The sequence below is a fragment of the Acanthaster planci genome, linkage group LG02 (genome assembly GCF_054643075.1).
Source record: "Acanthaster planci isolate LZ-2023a linkage group LG02, COTS_SCS, whole genome shotgun sequence".
NCBI lineage: Eukaryota > Metazoa > Echinodermata > Asteroidea > Valvatida > Acanthasteridae > Acanthaster > Acanthaster planci.
The window spans coordinates 32,344,637-32,369,756 of record NC_141778.1 but is presented as its reverse complement, the minus strand read 5'-3'; the positions used below and the strand labels follow the sequence as shown (position 1 = coordinate 32,369,756).

At 41.4% G+C, this 25,120-nt stretch overlaps 3 protein-coding genes across 5 annotated transcripts in view; 1 reads left to right on the top strand and 2 right to left on the bottom strand.

The window, feature by feature from the left end:
- Positions 1-2,295: 2,295 nt before the first annotated feature.
- LOC110976995 (catechol O-methyltransferase-like) lies at positions 2,296-5,255 on the bottom strand. 2 transcript variants are annotated; one of them, XM_022230751.2, is made up of 4 exons: positions 5,141-5,255; positions 4,357-4,557; positions 3,946-4,145; positions 2,296-3,281 (listed from the first exon to the last, which is right to left on the bottom strand). In XM_022230751.2, exons 2-4 carry the CDS (start codon positions 4,529-4,531, stop codon positions 2,970-2,972), a joined length of 687 nt encoding a protein of 228 aa, XP_022086443.2. In that variant the 5' UTR covers positions 4,532-4,557; positions 5,141-5,255; the 3' UTR covers positions 2,296-2,969. The 2 variants fall into 2 exon arrangements, with proteins under 2 accessions (XP_022086443.2, XP_022086442.2); XM_022230750.2 differs by lacking the exon at positions 5,141-5,255 and adding an exon at positions 4,854-5,134.
- Positions 5,256-5,792: 537 nt separating this feature from the next.
- Positions 5,793-14,164, bottom strand: LOC110976994 (catechol O-methyltransferase-like). 2 transcript variants are annotated; one of them, XM_087133469.1, is made up of 4 exons: positions 13,597-13,908; positions 8,969-9,146; positions 7,403-7,602; positions 5,793-6,932 (listed from the first exon to the last, which is right to left on the bottom strand). In XM_087133469.1, exons 2-4 carry the CDS (start codon positions 9,141-9,143, stop codon positions 6,621-6,623), a joined length of 687 nt encoding a protein of 228 aa, XP_086989595.1. In that variant the 5' UTR covers positions 9,144-9,146; positions 13,597-13,908; the 3' UTR covers positions 5,793-6,620. The 2 variants fall into 2 exon arrangements, with proteins under 2 accessions (XP_086989595.1, XP_022086441.2); XM_022230749.2 differs by lacking the exon at positions 13,597-13,908 and adding an exon at positions 14,014-14,164 and having other exon boundaries at positions 5,797-6,932.
- Positions 13,108-25,120, top strand: part of ccdc22 (coiled-coil domain containing 22) — a 13,642-nt gene continuing 1,629 nt past the window's right edge. Inside the window, exons 1-15 of the mRNA XM_022230745.2 lie at positions 13,108-13,267; positions 16,050-16,221; positions 16,866-16,998; positions 17,713-17,840; positions 19,496-19,580; positions 20,205-20,374; positions 20,897-21,106; positions 21,222-21,407; positions 21,778-21,897; positions 22,307-22,423; positions 22,800-22,901; positions 23,464-23,571; positions 24,198-24,293; positions 24,740-24,799; positions 24,974-25,048. Of these exons, the coding sequence (XP_022086437.2) occupies positions 13,125-13,267; positions 16,050-16,221; positions 16,866-16,998; positions 17,713-17,840; positions 19,496-19,580; positions 20,205-20,374; positions 20,897-21,106; positions 21,222-21,407; positions 21,778-21,897; positions 22,307-22,423; positions 22,800-22,901; positions 23,464-23,571; positions 24,198-24,293; positions 24,740-24,799; positions 24,974-25,048 (1,905 nt within the window). The 5' untranslated portion in view covers positions 13,108-13,124. The remainder of the gene's footprint in view (positions 13,268-16,049; positions 16,222-16,865; positions 16,999-17,712; positions 17,841-19,495; positions 19,581-20,204; positions 20,375-20,896; positions 21,107-21,221; positions 21,408-21,777; positions 21,898-22,306; positions 22,424-22,799; positions 22,902-23,463; positions 23,572-24,197; positions 24,294-24,739; positions 24,800-24,973; positions 25,049-25,120) is intronic.

Sequence of the window (25,120 nt, the reverse complement as noted above, 5' to 3'; positions counted from 1 at the left end):
TCATGTCAGAGTAGGAGAAGGTCACCTAGTGACAATGATCGCAGTTTCCTCTATGGTCAAATTGTGACCTGAGTGGCCATGACCCCGTGATCACTATGATTAAATTAGCAGTCGAGTCACGTATCATATAAAATTTAAATTGATTTAAATCAACAATTTAAACAACCAGAGCAGAACATAATGTTAAACGATTTACATATCCATCGGGGAAAGGGTTGGAGTGAACATCAATAAAATATTTTGTGCTTTTTACCAGACATAATTGTTTTTTGTTCATGTATATAGTCAATGTTGTTTTACTTACTCGTTTTGCGAGGCAGGACACAGATCTCAAAACAAATTAATAATAACATTTTAACATTTCAACTATAGCCACCACTTCTGAGATGTTGTAACACGCTGATTTTTAAGGACAAAATGTTGGAGGTGACATCCGGCGGTTATTCTCAACTTAGAGTTATAACTCATCTAAAACCATATAGCTCCATGCTAGAACCAACCCATGATGGTGCATCGCGTTGCCAATTCACCATCCACGAAGTTGTTGGACAAGAAATTGTTGCTTATACTCATGTACCTCTCCATCGATTATTAGGGAAGAAAACACTAGACAGTTGTAAAACGATATGTTCACCTTTAGAAAGTTAACTTTTCCCCGAACCACTTCGCAACAACATGCAAGTACATGTGCATGTGTAACGTGCTCGTCATCTCAGTGATACATGTACTGAGAGTCTGTACCACAGATTGTATAGCTTTAGTATAGCGCCGCTCTGGGTGCAGACCACTAATTCAAGTGAGAATTTCTGACCTGCTCATTAGCATTAAAAGTGCCCCCTTCCACAGTATCTTTTGAAAAAGGAGATTGTTTGGCCCCCAAAATGGTGAGATTGTGTAAATCGTTGCTGGGATCAACTCCCTGGGTCTTTGATGAGCTTTCATATGAGAGCAAAATGGCTAAAAACTACGATTGAAAAATGGTCCTAAGTGCCCGAGAAAGTTGAGGGTTGCCACTTGAAAAATGGCTGCAATCAGACTTCGGAAAAATCACTTTTTAAGGGGGTGATTTTGTTTTCTGGGAATAATTAAAAATGTTATTGGTTAACCCCCTAAAAACTGAAAAGAAATTGAAAGATTAGTGACCAGACAAGAATTTCATTTGTGTTTCAGAAATCTCAGGGATGTTGGCGTGCATGCTATTGGGTCCTGAACAGTGCTGATTTTACACTGTTTTCAATGGGGCTTGAATTAGACACATCATGGTTTCAACGTCCCCCCCGCGTTGTGCAAAAACTGCCTAGCCGAAAAACGACTTGAGATCAAGCCGAAAAATGTAGGTCATTGCGCGAGCGCGTGAACGCTTCATTTCCGCCAAGCCTGCAGGAAAAAAAATCGCGGCAATGTTGCGACCAGTGATACGCAAATGTTGGCGTCAATATTCGCAACTGAAGAGCAAGTCGTGAGTTCTGGTCGCAAATATTCGCGACCTGACAGCGAGTCGTGAATTTGGTGTCAATATTCGCGACCGAAGAGTGGGTCGTAAATTTGGTCGCAAATATTGACGTCGATATTGACGATTGGCGATGTCTCTCCAGGGTCACCATACTATATCGCTCATACAAAGCTACAGGTTCAAACGTTTCGGGTAACGGGTTGGAAGCGCAAGTAATTTTCCAATATATTTTATATATGAACTGCATTGTACATTGAAAAAGTGAAATCTAAAAGCAATTCTATTTAGTAGAAATGACTTTGCAGACAATGTATTAAACTTAATTTTGTTAATTTGCCGATGCTGTATTTATAAAATGAGAATGACTGGCGGAATGCCCTCCTTCGTTGTCTTGAGAAAGGATTTAAAGAGTTATTTGTCAACTGAGAAATATGATTTTATGTGTAACGGAAAAAATGGGCTCATTTTATTATAAGTGGGATTCTTTGTTGGTACTTTTCATTGATTAATTGATTTCAAACTATGTTCCTTATGGATTGCATGAAATTATGAATCAATGTTTGTTTGTTCAAATACACTTAATACACTGTCCTGCATGTGAAAAATTACGTTCTTCTACCTGGAATAAAAAATAAATAAAAAATAAATGAAATTGCATTTGAATTACATTGCTCAGCTGTTGCTCGATATATATTTTACATTCATTAATAACACCTTTCATTTCTTGTATATGTCGGGAGCCTTGCTGCGAGTGGCGACCCGGGTGTGATGGCTACGGTCGCTCGCCACCAGGGGCAGAAGAGCTCTACTCTTCTTGGGAGACAGACTTAAGTGGACTCGGGTGAACTTACATATGTTTTATTCCAGCCTCCAGAACTATACAGTCAGGACGTTGTCAATATTGAGGACCAATACAGTAAAATAAAGAGTTCAAGTAAGTCGCTCGCAGCTCCCACTCCCTGCCACAGAACAAGTGACAGATGTCCCCAAGGGAATGATGTCAGGTATTGCGGCCGCTAGCTGATTGAATCGAGCGTTTCAGATAGCTAGAGAGACGGAAGAACTGGTGTATTACATTGGATAGTCATAACTTTGTTTACATATTAATACGCTGTGGAAGAATTCCTCGTACAGAAATATTTAGCCTACATGTGCTTTCATATTCCCAAGTTATAAAGTTCGATGAATTCAATCAATAACTCATTATAGCTTCACTACTTTGCGGTCTCCGACATATACATGTGTTCCCTTTTGTATTCTGTTGTTTGTTCTGGTTTTGTTAATTCCTGCCTCAGGCAATGCTTTCAATGTTTTGTTACCTTTGGTGGCTTTATTATTACTGGCACACATCATAAATACATACAAATTACCACGATGAATAAATAATTGTGATTAATGTAATGTAATGATATACAAAATCAGTGAGAGAGGTGATTCAAATTAAAATACCTTGATTAACCTCAGGAGTCTGGCTATTGAAATTCACACATAAACCCCCATCTCCGTGATTTCTTTTCTATCCCATATAAACTGACTTTGCCACGGCATCTTCCCTGTCAGAATACTCAAATGTAGAGTGGATCAGCTCCGTCTGGTATTTCTCCGAGCTCTGCACGTACTCCAGGTAATCTGGAGCCCCAGGGAAAATGATATTGTCTGCCACGATGACGGTTCCCTTCCTCAGTAGGCCGTGGGACTCCAGGAGTTTCAGGTCCCTCGTGTACAAATTTTTCCAGTGGTCAATGAAGACAAAATCCAAGGTGTCCACGGAGAAATCCTCTCGCAGCTTTGGTATGACGTTCTCTGAACTCCTGCCAACAATTGTGATCTTTGAAAAAATATTTTAAAAATTCTGTAGCACGAAAAAAAAAGAAAAGAAAAGAAAACCCAGCAAAAAAAAATGGGGGGGGTCTGGACGAATTTGTTGCAAAAGCTAGCCACAAGATAACCAATGTCCAATCATCTCCGTGTGTACTGGCTTCACGTCGGTTTAGATTTGAATTAGGCCTATGTCACGTGTTTGTTATGATGTGTATGAAAGGCATCACAACAATTTGCATGACAATTTGTGTGTGATTTAAAGAAATAAACAGCAAACTAACAACATGAAAAGTACAGCCTGAATTCAAGCCCATACATGCACTTTCAACCTCTTTAAATTTTGTCATTGTTGGGAAATCGACTCACTTTTTAGCGGAAGGATAGAGTACTAATGAAATAAAGTATGAGCGTCCATTTTTTGCAGAAAACAGCCAACATGAGCTGCCATGGTCGAAATTATTGCGCCAACGCAGTTAGTGGAAATATTGTCCACTTGCATGATACAAAGGACACTGGAAATGCAAAATCTGAGCCTAACCTCAAAATACCCTAGGGTTGTCTAAAGTGCATGGCCAACACGGAAACAGTTATAGATCAATTCCGCTATCGGTGACAAAAAAATCTACAATTTATTGACCATGATCTACACACCAAAACCCCATTCTGCATACCTTTCCACTCACGTCGGCGCCAGCTAGTTTCACGAACTGCCGGGCAATTTTTTCGTGCTCTTTATCAGCCTCAACGGTGATGTACCGGCTTCCAGGGCGTAAGACACTTGCTAGTAACACTGCTGAGTAGCCGCAGAATGTGCCCAGCTCTAGGCACGTGTTCGGGGCCAACTCTTGGACTAGCTTGCGTACGATGGCCCCTATGATAATTAAACAGAGCGAAACGAAACTCTTCAAGTTTGCCACCGTGGGGTGACGATATTATGTAACATACAGGAAAAAAGTCCTCTCTAATTAACTCAGCAGACTTTTTGCTGAACTCTGCACAGCACAAAAAATGGTTTTCTCGCGTCCTGATGAAAACTTTCAACGTTGAGGGATGTGGTCGAACAACACTGCAATGCATCGTACCTTTCTTATCTCCGATGTGCATCATTTGATTACCCTCCTGGTAGCAGTACCTATCGGTAGTGTCCAGCAGAGCAGCAGCGTCTCCGTCGACTTCTGCGGTGTGCTCCATGAGGTAGTCAAGCAGAGCACTGCCTTTGTTCACATAATTCCTCTTTAAAACAGGCTCTTCCGACATGCCCACGTTTGTTGCTATTGTTAATCCTTACAAGAGAATTCGATGACAAACATGGGTTGAAAGACGATCATTTTGAAAACGGCGAAGCAATTTATCTTTTTTTTTGCTCTTAAACTAAGCCAAGAAGGGCAGTTAATTTGTGCTTCTTTATGCTCCAACGGACGACGGACAAAACAAGTCTGAAACATGGAGTCCAAGGGTTCTTTTCTTTCCAAAACCTCAGGTACTGCACCCCCCAAAATGAATAAACTGAAATACATGTAAATGTGCGATAATGCTACCGCAATTAATTTAATAATTATTCAAAGAGCAATATACATACCTGTGACTCGAAACTGAATTACAGTAACTCTTCGCTTTACCAATACAGATTAATAAGTTAGACGTACACTTCATAAGAGTTTAAGCACCAACTGAGGCGTCGACATATTCCATCGCTGTACATGAATGCCTGCCGTGTCAAGAGGTACCTGATACCATTTTCAACTTTAACCTGTATCTACTACGGAAGCGTAGTTAGAACATTACCGGGTGCATTACTAAGCCTCTCAGGCGAATTCCTATTTCGCCTGGGTAGATTAGGCCTACTCTCGAAATTGTGAAACACACCTGTAGACGAAATACTAATCCGCCCGCGTAATTTTTTTCCTAGCAGGGTTATGGGTAATTACAATAAAATGGGCCTACGTGTATCTTAACCGTTGCGCATGCGTTTTTCGTCTAGGAAGGTTGGGGCAATTATCATAGATGGGGTCCACGAACTTTTAAGTATTATGAAACAACAAAACCATTCCTATGGCTGGCTTGCATGGTAGCTCTGTTGAAAGAGCATTACACTAAGAATTAACAAGCCAAGAGTTCGAGTCTTTAAGTAGTATTTTCCTTTTCTTAGAGAATGTTTGTATAATAGGAAAGTAAAGCCCGACATTTACCTTGGCACTGAAGTTTGTGAGTGTAAACTAAATTGATCGAACTTGCAGTTAACCACTCCCGCATATGATAATTACCCCTAACCTTCCTTGGAAAAGCAATTAACGATCCGTCCTGGCCATGAGAGGGATTTTTTAAAGCCATGTCCAAAGTGCACTTCTGTAATACCATTAGGTAAACATATGAGTGAAATGCGATGGCTGCACCGGTCACTGGCGGATTCACCTTTGGTATATTGCGGTTAGTGCAGGGACCATGCACCGCAGGGTTTAAGTCCCTTCTTATCATAAAAGCAAAAAACAGACGATACGATGAATTTTCCTCTCAATTATTATCTATTTTATTTCGAGGCGATTTCTCACTTTTCATTTAATTATTCAGAGCGTTTTTCTTATGCCCCTTTAGGGAAGGAAATTAACTGCTCACTAAACTGCTTCCGTACTGGCATTTACAGTTTTATCCTTTGTAACAGATTGGTTGGAGTTGATTCCTGTTGCTTTTATCCTAGAGTTTTTTTTTTTACAAGACTCATGTTTTGGTGTGTCTTTACAATGTGTACATTAATATTGAAAATGTTTTAGATATTTCAAGTTCATTAATGCCCATAGTCATGTATATTTGATATTTTAATTTTATTTTTTCTAAATCCCCGTAAATTGCAGTTAACTGCTGTTGGTTACATAAATGAAACAAATAAAAAATAAAAAGTGCCTGCTTTCAAGTAATGTATATTAATTATCATGTTAAATGCTGATAAAAGATGCTCTTTGCCGATTATATAGCAGCATGTATCTGTTTAAAAACATCACATTCAGTTCCCACAGCCAGAGAACAAACATTGACATAAAAGTCGAATAATTTATATACTAAACTCTCCTGGTTTGGAGTGAATAATGCCCGGTCCATTCCTGCCGTTATACGGTCGAAGGACGTATTCGTATTGCAGCTTTTTAAATTACTCTTTTTCCCATCAGACATCGGTCAGTAATTAGCACGAACAGCGACAGGGTGTGCTGGCGACGTGTGAAATCCTTATCACCGCTTTCTCCATGTAATTATTTTTCACTTTCCCAAACATGACACACACAGGCCATCAAACTGTGCTACTCCTCGTAAATGATATTTACGCAAAAACCTATATATGTCTCCGTGTTTCTTTTTATCCAAGATAAACCGACTTCGCCAAGGCATCTTCGATGTCGGAATACTCAACTGTCGAGTGGATCAGCTCCGTCTGGTATTTCTCCGAGCTCTGCACGTACTCCAGGTAATCTGGAACCCCAGGGTATACGACATTGTCTGCCAGGATGACGGTTCCCTTCCTCAGTAGGCCGTGGGACTCCAGGAGTTTCAGGTCCCTCAGATACAGCTTTTTCCAGTGATCGATGAAGACAAAATCCAAGGTGTCCACGGAGAAATCCTCTCGCAGCTTTGGTATCACATCGTTTGACATCCCACCAATAAGTGTGATCTGTGTAAAACAGAAAAGCAAGAGCTTTATACAAAATAAATGCGCAAACGAAGCAGCAACGATCAGGTCAGGCGCCAGATGGAGCGTGGTGGTTGACTCAATGCCAGTCTTTAAGTGCTAGGATAGCTCCAGTTCCTGTACACCTCACCACACACAAATGAACGGAAGGTACCGGTATCGCAATATTTTGTTCAGAGACCAACAGACAATCCGGCGTAGATCCAGGGAGATGAGAATGGATCTTAGGATCACTCCCCTATGTAAAGCCCTTCTAATCCACCCTACTGTCAAACCCATGCACCCCAAAAATCCGGTTAAATTGAAACGGGAACTTTGGTGGATATTAGGTCTAAAACGCGGGGTGAGTTGTCTAATCTAAGCAGCGAACGCGGAAGTCTCTCATATTAGGAGCTAGAAATAAAAAAGGCAAAAATCTGACATCAACGCACACACACTATATCCAGCATTACCTTCTCACTCACGTCGGCTCCAGCTAGTTTAATGAACTGCCGGGCAACATTCTCGCTCCCCTCCTCGGCTTCAACGGTGATGTAGCGGCTTTCAGCAGGTAAGGCACTCGCCATCAAGACCGCCGAGTAGCCACAGTATGTGCCCAGCTCTAAGCAAGTCTTAGGAGCCAACTCGTTGACAATTTTCCATACAATTACACCTTTTACAGCATTTATTAAAAATAAAGAAATCAACAATTATTCAATCAACTGCCGCTCTGCAGGGTATAGTTAAGAGATGTTGCATATTCCCATGTAATTTATGTTTAGCGTTTTGAAAACAGCTCCAAGAAACTGCCGTCCTCCGGCAAGTGATATAAATGAGCGTTTATTTTGCTCTGCGTAGTACTGAAGAGCGTCAAAGAAGCGTAGAGAAAAATTGAGGAGGTGCTCGCCGGATGGTGTGTCCCAAGCTTTCGGTGCAAGGCACCTTCATCAAGGGATTATGGCTTGCTGTAAGGTATACTGTAGGTGGAACAAACGCAGTACTTGGGACACTCCATCAGGTGAATACTTCTTCCAAAAAATTTGTCTACGTTTCATTTTGCTCTGCGTAAACAACGCAAACGCGTGCGAGTATGAGCTGCAGATAATTTTGCCTCGACTTTTTATTCGGGTTTTATCGCTACCCGATGCGCGTTATATTAAGAGTACATAATTTGATTTTCATTCTGATTTCGAATGTTCCACAAACATGCACATCGATTGAAAATGTTTGCCTAGGACGGTGTCAAATTTTCTCCGCTCGGAGAATGAGAAATTTGCGCTCTAGCTCTATGCATGGGAATAATACGTATTGTGATTGCTGTATGTAACATGCAGATCAATGGTTTTGGCATAATGATGTTTGATGTCAAAGAGGATATGACGGACAAAGAAGATGAGAAGCAAGTGTCAACGAAAACAGATTGTGGTTGCAATGGGTGAATGTCTGGATATCAGTGGTTTAGACAGGACTATGGGGCTGCGTGGACATCCGGGAGTTACTGGGAGTTACCGGGAGAATCCCCATAGACTGATCCGATTAGCTAACGCCCGGACTGAAGTGGCACCGCACTCGTACTTGCACATTCTTCAGCTTGACGCACGCGTGCCTTGGCAAATCATGACACCCTATTGGTCGAAGAGGCATATACGCGCGCGTACTGTGCTGCCCACGAGCGTTGTACCATCGCAGTACGTTAAGCGCTGCTTAAGCGAAAAATTTGTTTAAGCGTGAAAAAACCTTGTTTGACAAATCAGGTTGCCAGCAAAAACTTCTTGTGATGTGTATTATTTTGGAATGGTATTTACCCGTCTTTTGTATCACTGAGTTTGAGCTGGTAACCTTTGTTTTTTAAATAAGATTTTTTCGTGCTTAAGCAAATTCTGTGCTTAAGCAGCTCTATGAAATTGGCCCCAGGTTGTCGAATTACACTATCTTTCTGTTAAACTGTCACAGACGAACTAACTTTATACTTTTCCCTACAATCTTGATGTTCAGACTTCCCCAGTTTACATCTAAAGTGTACTGATGTGACCACGCACCTTTCTTGTCTCCCACGTGCATCATGCTACAATTCTCGTAGCAGTACTTGTCAGTAACAGCCAACAAGGCGGTAGGGTCTCCTTCGAATTCTTTGACACACTCCTTAAGGTGGGCCAGTAGTTTCTCTGCTTTCGCAACAAACCCTGGATTCAAGGGCGCTGCAGGCCTACTCATGATCTGTTGAACGCCATACAAAAATGATTTAATTGTACATTTTTTTATGTGTGCATGTATTATACACAGTACATGTATACGCCTTACGGCGACGCCTCCTCAACACGCGAAGCGATCGACTTAACGCAGCGACACGCGACGATTGCATCCTGGCGTGCTGTCGCTCCCTGTTCGTTACTTTTGTATTCTGTTGTCATACAAAGCCATCACCCCTTGCATCGTGGTAATAGCTGTGACGATTTCAGAGGTTTTTCTGGAGAAAAGCTGAAATGTCACGGAAACTTTGCGAGAAATGACCGTTGGCCTACCCCCTTGAACATTTTCAGTGCTGTTCACGCTGTGTCGCCTTGCCCATCATTTCTGCACATGCATGCATATTCAAACTGGGTCTATTCTTCTGAATCGAGCAGCGCTGCAGGTGCATTATTTTGTAGTCCAAATGACAAGAGACTGAGAACTACTGTACATGTACATGTATATCAAGGACGGGGACAAACAGGCCTCAGGCAAAAACAGAAAGATAGAAACAAAGAAAGAAGCAAACGTCGCGTGCTGTTTAACAGGAGCGGTGTACCTTGCGGCTGAGGCTGCTCCTAGTGTACAAATTAGGATGAAACTTCTGGCGGGCACCTGTGGTTAACGTATATTTTTCCTGAGGGTTCACAGAAAGTGTATTACTTATGGATTTCATATGGATTTTGTTTAGGGGTCAGAAGTTGGGAACACGGCAGCGACCGAGCGCGAACTTATATACACTAATCCAGTCCCATTCCCGGCTCACGTGCAGCCAGCGTCACGTGCAGACCTACGAACAAGCATAGAGGAAGGACACAGGAGTATGGTGTACTATTTACGACAAACATTTCTCTCTCTCTTTAGCCTCCCTCCAGGCGACGCAACTACACGACGCGACGGCACGACGGCTCCCTTGCGTCGTGCCGTTGGGTCGCACCGTCGCCTTCTTGCCATTACGTTTGTACACACATGACGTGTCGCGTCGTGCGTCGCGTCGTGCTGTCGCCCGTCGCGTCGTGCTGTCTCAGGTCCTTTCCATGTTGCATTTTTTGCCGCCTAAACGTCGCCCCTTCCGTCGGCCGTCGCGTCGTACCGTCGTGCGTCGTGTCGTGCATTGCATCGCCTATTACGTCCCCAGAAGCATGACGCGACGCACGACGCGACGCGTGCTGTTGCCCTTTGCTTCATGGTGTTAGTAGAGGGCGCCTTTACTGTTTTCCTCAATGTCTCTTTCTTGTCTCCCGTGCTTGCAAAGTACATGCTATTTACTCTGTGGTGTTGATTTGTTCTTGTTTTTATCTCATCCATTCCTCGATTAGGATTAATTTCTGTCATATTTTACTAAGAAAATGAAAAAAAGAGCAAAAGAGAAAATCGGCATACGTAGGAACTGCTCTGATCTCTAAGTAGTACTCCCAATTCTCCAGGCAATTTGTCTAGCAATTGTACGGCTGCAAGTTTCACTACGGGTTTAGGGAGTTACTACCGAGCCTGGTCACTGGCTAGGGAAGTTATCAGCTCCTTCTCAAGGATTCTTGTGACTGGTTGCAAGTTCTGCTACCAACTTCCCACAAGCGCTGCCAAGCAACCCACACAAATTGTATGACCTAATTCTGGGGGAGTTAGGATTTCAGAAAGTGGGGGAGCAAAATCAATTCTATTACATAATTATTAGGAGGATCAAAATTAGAGCAGGAAAAGTTAAAACAACGTTGTGGCTCATGTTATTTATTTCCTGGAGACAAGGCTGATAGTTGGTCGTGACGCTCTTTCTAATCACATTTGATTAAAAAAACAAACCTTTGCTTCAACAACTCACTCTTCATGAAAAAGAGGAGATTGTTTGGCCCCCGAAATGTGAGATTGTGTAAATCGTTGCCAGGATCAACTGCCTGGGTCATTGAGCTGTCCTATGAGAGCAGAATGGCAACTACAACTGAAAAATGGTCCTAAGTGCCCGAGAAGGTTGAGGGTTGCCACTTGAAAGATGGCTGCAATCAGACTTCGGAAAAATCACTTTTCGAGGGTGATTTTGTTTTGTGGGAATAATTAAAAAGGTAATTGGTTAACCCACAATAAATTGAAAAGAAATCGAAAGATTAGGGACTAGACAATAATTTTATTTGTGTTTCAGCATCCCAGGGATGTTGGTATGCATGTTATTTGGCCTAGAACAAAGCCGATCTAATACTGTTTTCAATGGGGCTTGAATTAGTGGACTGTACCTACTATGCAAGTACGAGGCCGGAAATGAAAGAAAAAGTAAAGGCGCCCTCTATAAATACCAAGAAACAAAGGGCGACGCGTCGCGTCGTGCGTCGCGTCGTGCTTCAGGTGAGGTATACGGGGGTCGCGATGCACGACACGACGTACGACGTGACGCACGACGGTACGACGCGACGGGCGACGGAAGGGGCGACGTATAGGCGGCAAAAAGTGCAACATGGAAAGGACCTAAGGCAGCACGACGCGACGGGCGACAGCACGACACGTCGCACGACGTGACGCGACGCGTCGTGTGTGTACAAAAGTAATGGCAAGAAGGCGACGGTACGGCACGACGCAAGGGAGCCGTCGTGCCGTCGCGTCGTCTGGTTGCGTCGCCCGGAGGGAGTCAAGAGAGAGAGAAAAATGTTTGTCGTAAATAGTACACCATACAGGAGTTTGAACTGCCTCGTCTACAACATACAGGCCAATTACCGCTTTCTGGCCATGACAAGAGTAACGGTCTCATTTTTCCAGCGTGCTCGGATTCCGGGCACTAACCGAACACTTCCGAGCGACCCGAACTAGCACAAGGAGGTATGCGCAGTAAGTCCGATTTGTTAACTTTATGGGTGCGCCGAGTTCCTACATCAGAATAATTGCCCGTACCAACCTCGACTATGGGCTACGCGCGCGTTCAAATTAAGATCGCTCAAGGCATTTTAGGCGCCGTCCAGTTGTGTTCTTCGGGGCATATTATTGATAATGTGTACATGATACTTTTTTTGCCATTTTCCCTTAATTGCCTTTTAAATATGAAAGCCGTATCCTCGTACATAAAGGCGGGTGTACATTCGGAACAGGCATTCGATAAAAGGCCCGCCCCACTCCCCAGCATTACCGACACTCAATTCCAACAAATGCATGATCCCCGAAATAAACACCCGTTTGTAAAGGTCTGGCAAGGGGCAGAGTAACTATCTTGCTGAACATTCAAAAATAATGACAGGGGCAAAGTCAAAGTCATTCAATGATCTTCCAGTCTGCTCTGCATAATCTTTCCTCATATGCCACTTAACAATCTTAATTAACAATTAATGCCACTTAACAACCAAAATTTAAATACCCCAATAAAGAGGTATTTCCATCGAGGAAATACATGATTTGTGCAAAAAAATGACTTTATAAAATATAAATCAGTAATGTATAATAAATATTTAATTACACAATTACATTCGTATCCAGAACTAAATTGATTTTAAGAACTTTGGACATTATTTCCACGGATAAATAGCTTTCCCCTCGGGCAGGTTGAGTGCATTGATATATATGATTTAAATACTTACTAAATATATGGGTGGATAACAACAAGCAAAAAACAACCCTAAAAATAAAAGTGGGCAAATTATTTTAAAAGGTAATTGTATTCTTGTACATGCACATTATATGAATGTACTTTTTCCAACGGGAGTCAATTTGAAAAGTTTAACTCTAGGCTGTGGAAGAAAAAGTTGTTCCCATCCACTCATCATGAAAAGTGTATCTCCAGTTGCTAATATTTAAGTTTTAAGGTTTTAAACTTCGTTATTTTTATCGATTTGTTTCTAAAACCACATACTAAGCGAGCAAGACGGACTGTCATCGAGTCTAACACTGCCTGTCCGACCAGTCAGGCACCGCCCCATGTCTGAAAACCAGTCTCTCTTCATGCGTTAGCTGCGTTCAGCACGGCTGCAAACATGTACTGTACAGTACAGGTACATGTACACCGTACATGTACAGTCTGTGAGCGTAAAGCATAGCAGCCGAATTGCAAAGGTTGTTCTCGGTCTTGCCGCGCCTGATTCCAGCAACATGGAGGAAGTTGATAATATAATTATCCACACATTTCGCCAAGTTGGATGGTAAGATATCAGGGGAAACAACGTTAATTTAATTACAAACATATATGTTTGCGCACGAGGCCTACATTTCTGAACTACTGAGAACCGCAAGTCACTACATGTATTCGTGTGAATCGTCCGTTTCCTGCATGGGCTATCTATAGTATCATGACTAACTACTAAACTGGTACTACTAGTCCCTCGACTTTTTATGGGTTCGTAACGTTATGGGTTTTTAAATGCAGCAATACATTCCATAAATTCTGCTTCCAGTTAGGTCAAAAATGGAGGAAAGAAAAGATCAATGCTGCCTGAGTGTTTTCTAAGTAAATGCTTCGGACTTTACTTACCCATTATGACCAATGGTTTACATGGCCCAAAACAATCTGCCTTTCCAAAATAAGGTCGGTCATGTCGTTAGCATATGTTGTAGGCCTATTGTTGGTCAGTTGGTTTTTTTTGTGCTGATTGAATGGGGAAGAAAGCTACCCCAAAAATGCTACAAAAGTGATTAAAACTTATCTTAATAAATTATTCTTGTGAAACACCTACAGTGGACAATTCTTTAGAATAATGCTATTCGGGTGATCACAACGGGAAAATGGCAAACAAATGTCTGCAGGCCTGGGCCTGTATCACGTCTTCTAGCGGGTCACGCGCGCGGCGATAAAACCTCGTGCCGCAGCAGGTAATTTTGCGAAACACGCTCGCTTTAAGTACGAGCAATACAACCTCAAATTAAATTCACGAACAAAGAAAATACATACGTCGACAAGAGATGAAGTTCTGTGAAGCAACTTGCAGAAATTTCTGGCACCTTCGCTGTTTTTCGACGTGCAGCTGTGGAGTTCCGTGCGTGTACACTGCAGTGAAAGGATGCTGTTAAATAACTTTCGGCGGGCCGGGATGAATAGACTGGTTGCCGCAATTCCATCATGCCTTCCATGGCAATGGCACGGCGCGGCGGACACCAGTGCAGCATTAATTAAATGCATGTAGCATTTACACTGCAGGGGTTTTTACCACCGCTGTAACGAAACGTGGAGAGAACTCGTGAAAATAACAGAATTTTTTTTTTCAAAAGTTGAGAATGTTGGTAGGCAAAGTTATAAATGGGTCTATCCACACTACAAGACACATTTGCATGACATTCAATACAAATTACATTACTTTTTGCTTACATGTGTTCTCTGTTTCTGATTATTGCCCCGTAAAGGTATAGATAAATTGAGCAGTATTTGAGGATTTAACATTTGTCACATGGACAGACACTTTGTTTCTTAAATGTGAAAATTAAATTCAAAACACAATTTAAAATTACCTGCAATGTATCAAATACTCTTTTCAGTTTACTTCAGAAAAAAAAATGATTATGTCATAAAAATAATTCCAGTGTAGATAACACTGAAATTTATTTCAAGAAGAAAAATGTAATATTTGTAACTGGACAGACATTTTTCTGGCGTTTTAATTAAAGTATGAAGACAGAATTATTCACAAACTAAACTTGTTTGTTTTCAGTCTTCAAAATCATTTTTGTTAAAAAGACTATTAAACTTCAGCTAAAATGAACACTATGTAAGTTTTTCTCAATGAGTAATGCTTGTTACATGGATAGATGCAATGTTTGTTATGCAGGGGTGTGAGAATTCAGCCTTTTTTGTACACCTAGTCTGAACAAAAGTATGGGAACGTTTATGTTTTAGCTGTTTGCTAGCTGTTTTCAGCTTTAATTTTAAGTGGCCACTCACACCTCTGGTCACATATAATCTGGGGACAGACAGTCTTCTCACTTTCATTTCTGCAAAATGAACTGACTGTCTACTGAATTGTTCGTTATTTTGTTTAATTTGGTTTTGTAGTAAATGTATATGTACTCATAAGATAAGTCTTCCACATTGAGAGGAAAAAATAGTTGTGACAGATGTTACAAAAAAGTGGACAAAAATGTGCACTTCTTAAAATAAAATGGTAGTTTTGTCGTCTGATAGAAAAAACACAGATATGATGTTAGTTCTTATTGTAAAAACTTGTCTCGGAAGAGATATATTTTTGTTGAGGTTGTCTGCTCAAGAAATGGCAAAATCAGCCTGTTTTCATGTTTGTCACTCTGTGGACAGACACCGTGACATACATTATTCCTTAAATAGCTCTCCTTAAATGCCTGCTTAAGATAACTTAAACCTAACCTTCCCGAATCACACAGAATTGAACACCAGTAAAGTGTGTGAACTTGTGACACTGGGAAATGTACCCCTAAATTGTCCAACAGTTTTGTGCACAGTTTACCATATGGTGTTGGAATTTGTGTGAATGGGTATGGTTCTTAGTAAATCACTCTGGGGAGTTACATGTAGGGTTAAAGAAATAAAAAGCCATAGAGTTGGACACATTTCTCAAATGTTACACCTGTAGTACCCATTTTTTAACAGATGAAATGCTTTTCTCCATGAGGATGGTAGTAAAAAATTTAGAAATTTTTGTTTAAATTTGTTTTTCTAACTTGCCAGTAAAAATTTGAGGGTCGCGCTGAAAAGGTTAATTCTTTTAATGGTCAGTCGGGAAATTAGAAGCAGAACTCCTGGGGGGAGCAAAGACCGTTTCCGACTGACCGTTTCCTGAAAAAATCTGAGGTTTTACACACCATCCTCTCATTATCTTGACAACAATGATCCAACCACATTGTGCACTGTGCATGCATCACACAGTGATGTCGAGTGATGTCCATGTGTAGAATTCGTTCAGTGTTTTGTACGCAGAGTTTCCAAGCACTGAGCAGCCATTGTTTGTCTGATCTGTGCAGTGACATTGATGAGGATGTTGTCAGCTTGAGGCAGTTCTCCACCGAGTTGATTATTGAAGCCACAGTCAGATGCCTGAAGATCATCGATGATTCCACCAGCCTCCCCTTGGCTTTGCCTCCGGGCATGTCCGCCCGCTTCCGCATGGGAACAGACCTGGCTAATGCTCTTGTGGTGGGTTGCTTTTGTACATGTATATGTAGGGCATGATAGATCAGCACTATTGCATGATTGTGTCGTTAAATCCAATATGAAATCTGTGATTTAACTTCCCTATTTTGAAACAATGTTCCACAACTGCAAATCAATAGAAAAGTGATTGGCTGATCGTAGAATTATCGGCAAATTGTGAAAGAAGATAACCATCGTGCAAGGGTTGAGCAATCGTTCAGATTCATCGATTATGTCCAACATACACTTATACTTTGCCATTATCAAATCACACATTTTTTTCTAAACAACAGGCATTGAACTGATACCATATAATTGCCCAATTTCACCTTTTACAGCAGGGTGAATGCATGGCTGTGCATCAGGTAGGCTGTCAGCCAGAAAGGCGTGTGATCGCTGTTCAATCTCCATGTCAGATTACTGAGCAGATTTTCAGCTGTTTCTTCTTAGATAAGATTACACTATTTGAAGACTATCTGTACTCACAAAACAGGTTCAGTTTGCAATATTTTCCACATATCATTGCTGGTATTTGTTTTCCATTACACATCTCAATCTAGCCAAATACTTGTTAAGAGTCATTACAAATCTATCAAATGTCTGTCATGATATATTCTACACCGATTTCCCAATGTTTGCTCGTTTAGTCTCTCGGATACAAAGGTGAGATGGGATACCAGACCTTTCTCTACTCCAACGAGGCTGACATCAGGCGAGTCCTGATGTTCTTGGTCGAGAAGTTACCCAAGGACACTGCAGTCACCTCAGATGAGCCGCTAGGTAAAGATGTGCTTCCATTGCAGTTGTGTCCATATGCAAGGCACTTTACTACAATTGCTGTATACATGTAGGAGTAAATGGGAATTTGTGAAGGTGTTGGTCTTCAAGTATCATTTGTTGCAAACCTAGCATGACATAGAGGCTGTAGATGTACATGTACACGTAGTTCAAAGCTTCAGTAGCCTTTGATATCTACTCTGTTTTTACCCATCGTTCTTCTAGTGCATTTGCCCTTTTCAGAAGAAAACTTTTTTATGCCTTTTTTCAGCTGTTTTCAGCTGTCTTTATCATTGGTCAATCTCACCTCTGTAATGCGTGGGCACTGAATGCCGCAAACAGTGGTATACTGTTTCAAAACAATGACGGATTACCTCAGCTAATGCCAGCTGAAAAATGATGGCAATTCCCAGCAGCTCGGTCTTTTGTTCCGAGTACAGTCTCTTGTTACAAGGCCCAGCTCCTTTGTCCGATTATGGGCACCCTTGCTATGTGTACAAACCCAAGGTATCCGGTACGGGGAATTCCGGAGGCAAGTGGTTAATGAAACAAGCACCACAAAAGTCTCTATGACCAGAAAAAGTGGCAATATTAGATTTTTTGTAGCAATTAGTATAATGTCCAAATATACAATGAAACATTTTTAACCCAGCGTTTACACACTAGACTGAATAGCAAAACGTTTTTAGCAGTTTTTTTGCAATCCATGAATTTCAGGTAAATCAGCATTGCTGAATCGTTCTATTGCGGCCAGTATAGCTGATCAAGTACAGACACCCTGGCTTCCCCCATGCTGTAAGAAGCGGGGGATACGATGGCGGACGCCAAAACAGTGGAACAGGGAGGTGAGTGTGCCCTCAGGATTGTTCTATGTGTGTTCGAACCCACCAGCTGTGGCTTGGAGTAAGACATTAGTCTATGGCAATAAATAACAGCTGCCAGCCAGTGGCATTCATAGATAACAGTGTTATTTGTAGCCAAATTCAATTAGTTTGATCACTTTCAACAATTAGCTGAGCACTGAACAATTTTGGCCCAGCAGGAACTGACCAAGCAATTTCTTTAATAGTTGTATTTTTACTTAATATCGGCTTTCCCGGTCAAGTTCACTTTTTAAAAATTGTTCAGTACAGTGTGAGGCTAAGTTGTTTTAAATGGAATGCGCCTTTAGATATACATTACATGTCAAAAAGTGTCATTCAGTTTTTTCCAAGCGGTCAGTCACAAAATAAGTCTAATTCAAACAATCCATTCATTCATTTATTCATTCATTTAAATCTGTCGTCAGCCTTGGGGAGTAGTCGCTCAAGAATTCTAGTTAATCAGCCATCAAACAGGTTTTATTATGCTTCCATTCAAATTCATTTTTTTAATATAGCATGATTCCTGATTCATATTTTATTTTTCTAAGCGGATTTTCTGGGGAAGGAAACAGAAAAGACATAGACAAATACACAAGGAAGCAAGAACAAACTTTGTGTGAGCTCTTGGTTATCTGTGGCATATACTGTATGTACCTTTGATTTCAATTTGCAGATATCTCTTTCAAAGTGTATTTTCCCACAAAAGGAGAAAACAGTGAATAAATGCACAGGGAAACAAAACCATATTTTCATGTTCAAACAGTGGGCTAGCTTTTACATCGCGTATGTTTGGTCCCCATAAACTGCGTGTGTATTTAGTTTGTGTTTGCACATGTGCAACAGTCACATGTGGTCGTCGCCTAAAAAGTTATTCTAGCAGACATATTGGTAGTGACCTACGTGAGGGAATTGTATTGCCGTTTTCCTAAGACCTCGTGTGTGAATAAATTGCCAAGAAGCTATCAAATCTATTTAATAGCTTTTGTGCAAGAAAGACCTTCGGAAAAGAATCAATGAAGTGGGAAGTGAAGTGCCAATTTTACGACAAAGGATATTTATGAAAAAATTAACATTTTTGTACCTAAATTTGTATCTAATTTTCTCAGTTTTGCCGGGTTTACCTTTATGTAACCTTGATGCCTCATGAAAGACCACTAACTCTTATGATCCAAAAATTTAATACTTCCAGGAAGAAAACTATTTCTTTGAAATTCACTTCGTTTTTCATTGGGACCCATTTTTGTCATTTTTAATGTTTTTCACCTTTTTAGTGCCCAATTTTCAGCCTTTTTTTGAATTCCCCCAGAATATCCGTGATACTGTTTGGAAGACTGATGAATCAGAGAGATGCTGAAAACTTTTCATACTTTGGAGAAGAGTACAAAGTTGCAGAAAAACTGTGTCCAAGAAAAATTCATTGCAGCTACACTTTAACTTTCAGATCTGAAACTGTGGGTTTCCTGGGTTCATTATGTCAAATCCCGTCATATCCCAGGCACTAAATCAACTCAAGTCTGAAATCAACGTTGATTTCATGTCCTCACTGCCATAACACCTGTCATAGGTGTGGCAATGTTTTGTACCTATGAATTGTATCTAGACAAGTGTAAGGTCACTCTCCTACTTTATTATTCCAGGGTGCTAGTGGCACACATTTGTTTCACAGTATTGTGGTCACTGTCCCCAGTGGGCTGGATGACCTGTCAAGAAAAATTCCTAAAGGTGAGCAAAAGTGTACCTCAGTTCTCTCTTTCCTGTATGGAATTTATTGTTCTCTGATACGCACACACACATACATGTGTAGACTGCAAAAACAATACATACGATTCACAATAGTGTGCCTCCAAGAGTTTGCAACGCACTGACCAATCCCAGTGCGCGAAATCTGTGGACTGTTTCCATTAAGGCGACAAATTTCACGCACTGTGATCAACAGAAAACATTGTTTGAGAAATGTAGGCACTGACCAAAAAGAAGAGGGGAACCAGTCTCAAGATGTACCCAATGCAAGGCAGTTTGGTTGACAGACCATATTTACTAAACAAATTAATTCTTGGCTTGCCAAATTTCTGCACTCGACCGGTCTATGAAATTAACGCCATGTATTTTGTGCAGGAGCTGTCAGTGTGCATTTGCCATTACCTTGGGACTTCCAGATTCATATAGGTAGCTCTAAGGTCGTGTCCAAATTATTTGGATGTGGCACAGGTGTCTGTGGAAAGTGGCTACAGCCATTACCGTAGACTTGTGTGTAATTGCAAGACACGGCCAAGTAATATTGACACGGCCTAACTTTAATTTTAGTCATGTTGTAAACCATAACTTGTGTGTCGTCCCTGATTGCAGAGGTCAAAAGCTACTACTCTAAAGACCTGCCGCTTGTGTCACAGCAGCCGTCGCGCCACGAGGACACGGCAGCATCGTTGCTTGAAACCAATGCTGCTGAGGTGACAGCAGCGCAAGAGTGGGAGGCAGAATGGAACAGCGCGGGGCTGCAGTCCAGACTGACACCTCAGGTAACCATGGGACAAGTTTGTCAACCGCCAGTCGATTTTGCCCGGTACCCATGTTGTATATGCGCACAGGCTATCATGGAAAATTGATCAGTGGTCGGCAAACGGTTGTCGCTCGAACCTACCCTGTGTTGTGGACTTCCTGTATTTAGCCAAAAATTGTAGCATGTTTTGGCCTTACAGACATGGTTCTAAAAGTCAAATATGGAATGTATTGCCTCAGGGATGTGGTGAACTTTGATTGCAGTGTGCATTTGACTTTCATTTGTATTGAATTTACTTTATAACAATGTGCTTTGCTAGTTCAAGGAGAATGGGGCTAAATGGGATAGACTATGTACAATAGAAGGCAACACTTTGCTTAAGTCCTCCTGTGTTAACCAATGCTGCGTGTGTTAAAATCTCACTTTTTTCAGCACTCAGGCATGTTTCCCCTCAGACCCATTGTGTGTGTGTGACCGATTCACCAATGCCTTATGAGGGGAGACATTCCGGGCTGACGATTCTGTCGATCCAACTTCACAGGAGTACAAGGCCCGCAAGAAGGAGCGGCTACAGAAGAAGATTGCCAGTCAGCTGCAGCAGGACGTCCAGAAGGCTGAAGCAGGAGGAGCCACCACAGTGGGGGCAGCGGATCTACTGCAGTTCCTCAGCAACTTCAGTGACAGGACTCCCAGCAAGCAGCAAGGCAAGGGCTCCCGGTTCACCCACACCTCTAAGCTACAGTTTGCTCAGGTGAGGGCTTCGCCTCTCTGTATTATCCAATGTCCAAATTATCTGACGAGATGAAGATTGGTTAAATGAAGTTTGGTGATGTGAAATGAATGATTCGTCTTATGGGTGTCTTCAGGATGACGACAAGGCCATCTCTCAGATGGGCATTGGGGAGGGCGTGCCCAAGGCAGACACGGAGGAGGAACTGCGCCAGAAGAGAGAAGAGGAACAGCAGGGCCTGCGGGATCAGCTGACCCAACTCACCAATCAGATGGACGTGCTGGAGCTGGACATGAAGAAATTCACAGCCGGAATACAGCAGGTGAGTCGAGGGATTCCTTCTGGTACTCACACTATATTGCTGAGGAAATTCAGTTGACCTTTCCAAACAATTTCACAATTTTAGCCCTTGTTAAATGAAGGGTAAGTTGGTTTGGGGCACCTCAGTAAATGCACATGCAGACTTTACCTGGCACAAGAACAGGTATGCTCTGACACTTTCTGAAGCCATTCATCTATCAATGGTAGTTGTCATACATCCAAATGATTCTGTAGTTGCAATATTTATTTTGGCCTTGTTTGCAAGTGTGCAAACACAGTTCCCAAATCTGTCTATGAATATTAAAATGCAGTGACCCTGGTGTCAAAGGTCATAACCACAACTATTTCTGTTTGAACCCTGCTCTCAACAGATGGAGGAACAGAAGAACCTTGAGGAACGGCAAAATGCCGAGAAAGAGGACACGTACAAAGTCAAGAAAAGAACCATGGATCTTCTTCCTGACGCTGAAAATAACATAGCAAAACTGCAGGTATAAAAACTGTGGATATAAAAAAACATGAAGCCCAACCAGAGGTCTGTGATTTGCGTTGTATAATGTACAGAACAAGTCCGCTGTGTACCATTTTGGCAGAAACCTGTCTGTTGTCAATTGGTGAATGACTTGAGGTTGGGATATTTTGAAATCCCATTTCTTTGCAGTTTCTGTCGATTGGATCTAAGAAAAAATGACTTGCAAGCTTGAGAAATGGGTTTGCGGGTGCACCATGCTGTGATCAAAGTCATTAACCTGGTAAAAGAGTTCACCAGGGATAGTACAAGTTGCTGAGGCGAACCTCGGCTTAAATTAATCATCAGTGAGTGTATTTTGTCCAAAAGACCAAAGTATGTGTGGCATAAAACAGGTTTTATAATTCTCTGTATTTGTTTTTCCTCATCAGGGAGTAGTGGAGTCGAGTGCTCAACGTCTGGTGAGTCTAGCTAAGCAGTGGGAGAAGCACAGGGCTCCCCTCATCGAGGAATACCGGAAACTGAAGGAACAGAATGCTAACAAAGAGGTAAGCCATGCCACATTGAATATCTTAGAAACAAGCTTTTCTTAAGTTAAATATTGTTTTCTTCAGTTGTGTGCTGTTGAGCAATTTGTATTTCAAACTGGTCCCCTACATGAATTTGAGGACCAATTTTTTTTCCTGTCTGTGTCACATCTTCAAACTTTAAACTGTGCTTCGTATTTCAAAAGGTGAATAGTAGATGCACTGAGCAGTTGTGAGGAGGAAATTCATAGGCTCACTCTACTGCGGGAGGAATATAAATCTCCTATTTGAAAGCTTGGCTGGGTCAGCTGCCCAGAGTTACACACATGCAGAGAATCTCTAGCACCGTTTACAAGTCTGTAGATGCTCTGTTTACAAGGACGTTTGTGTTTTGTAGAGTGAGTCGCTGAAGAAGCTGGAGGATATTCAGGCGTTGAGGGACAGGATGAAAGAGGTTGTGGATGAAACCAGGGGCAAGGAGGAACTGCACAAACAACTGGTAGGATTGCTTACTTTATTTCTACCCATCAAAGTTGTCAGACATCAGCCCTTAGGTTGCTGAACCCAGCAAGGTGCAACAGGTGTAGAGATGTTCAGGACCTTGTTGCTTTGGTAGTCGACATCAACAGAATAAACTGCCAGTTCTCAGTGTTTCTGTTGGATCCTGTGGTGACTGGCAGGCTGCGACTAAGACGGCATGGCGTCGGGGATAGTTGACCCATTGGATCAACTGTCTTATTACATCCAGCAGATTTCTGGTTAACATTATACAGGGTCTCAGTGCACTGTGAGGTACTCGCCATTTATTTATCCGAAATTGGCTTCATTGCATTATGTAACATTAAACCAGAAGTATGCGTATATAGTAATATGACTGATTTATCATTGAAAAGATGGCTAGAAACCCCTCCCCAAAAAAACTGTGGTGTTACGATCTTTCGATTATTACAGTCTTCCAGCAGTGGACATTGTCCATCACTCAGTGTTAGAAGAAATGCAGTGAAAGATCTGTAATCCTGTGATTTGACGATTGATTTTCCTCAATTTTGGTTTTGTTGTAGGTCTCCGAGTATGAGCGCATGACCAAGGATGTCAATCGGTCAGCCTACACACGGAGGATATTGGAAATAGTGGCAAACATCAAGAAGCAGAAACAAGAAATCCAAAAGGTAATGATCTTTGTTGTAAATAAGCATATCTGTGTACGTGTCATTCCTGCTTCCATGATATCCTTGAATGTATGACACTCATAAAGACCCAATGATGGAGCACATTTTGATGTTTCCCAAACACTACCTCTGCTGAAATGAATTTATATGACAGGTTAGAACTTTCCAAAGCTGTTGTTGAAATTTCAATAAATGCTGCCATAACCTAAGATGTATTCCCAGATGTAATATGAAAGTAACATGTACTAGTTTCAGATGGGGGATATTCACAAATTAGGTGAGAGTTCATTTGCTATAGAGGTTAAATCTCTCTTTAGTTTTTAGTTTTTTCCATGGAAGTGACCAGTGTTGTAGTCGAGACCACTTAAGACCTTCACAAGACCGGAACAAGACCAACACAAGACCTCCAGTCTAGATTCAAGTCACAAGCTATTCAAATGAACTGCAACAAAAGCATTCCTTTGTCATTGTTCCCCCTGTTTTGTGCCTGGTCTTGTGGTGGTCTCGACTACAACACTGGAAGTGACTCAAAGGCTAAAATGGGTAACATGGCCATAGTAATGGTCAAAATGGGATGAGACGCATGTCACAGTATGATTGTTGGTTTGGATTTGACTTTTGTGTAGGTTCTCGTCGACACCAAGACACTTCAGAAGGAAATCAACCACATGTCAGGGAAGCTGGACCGAACTTTTACCGTCACAGATGAACTTATCTTCAAGGTGAAATATTTAGTTATAGAAATCTTCCTTTTACTCTCTGCAGAACCAGGTTTGTGCAAACCTCTCTTCATTATTGTTCCAGTGTTACATTCTTTATGTTTACTTCACATCTCCAGGATTTTCTTTGTAACTGATTGCAGTATTTCTTATCTTAAGTGTGACATTTGCGAAGAATTGTATTGATGGCTTGTTTTGTGCAACTCAGTGTAATTATGCATCGTCATGTGTAAATATTTGTTCCAAAGAGGCATGGTTTTTCATGTTACACAGTTTTATCTTGCAGCTTGAATGTTCTCCCTGCAATGGCAGGATATAATTGTTGAACTTTTTGTGTTGTTTGTCTTGATGATGCAGGGATTTCACATTTTTAACATTTAATCTGAAAAGATGGAGTGCAACTTCAGTGCCTGTTGTTTCTTTGCATTTAATTCTTGTGTTCTGTGTAGGATGCCAAAAAAGATGAATCAGTCCGCAAGGCGTACAAATACCTGGCAGCCCTTCATGAAGTAAGAAGCCTCTTGGGTTTTCTATTTCAAAATGTGTTTGATTTTTCATCATTTTTAGAAAATATTTCAATCACACCTCACATCTACTTGCATGCTAACAACTTTCGGCCTTCTTTGGCGTACCCTATTCATTTGCCTACCTCTTTGCTTTAACCACTTTCTGTCAAATTGCAGAATTTTGACCAACTCATTAAGACTGTGGAAGAGACAGGCAGCATTGTCAGGGAGATCCGAGATCTTGAAGACCAGGTAAAACTCATGGCATATATATCAAACAAAAAAATATTACATCAGTAATGTATACACGCCGTGAGTGCTATA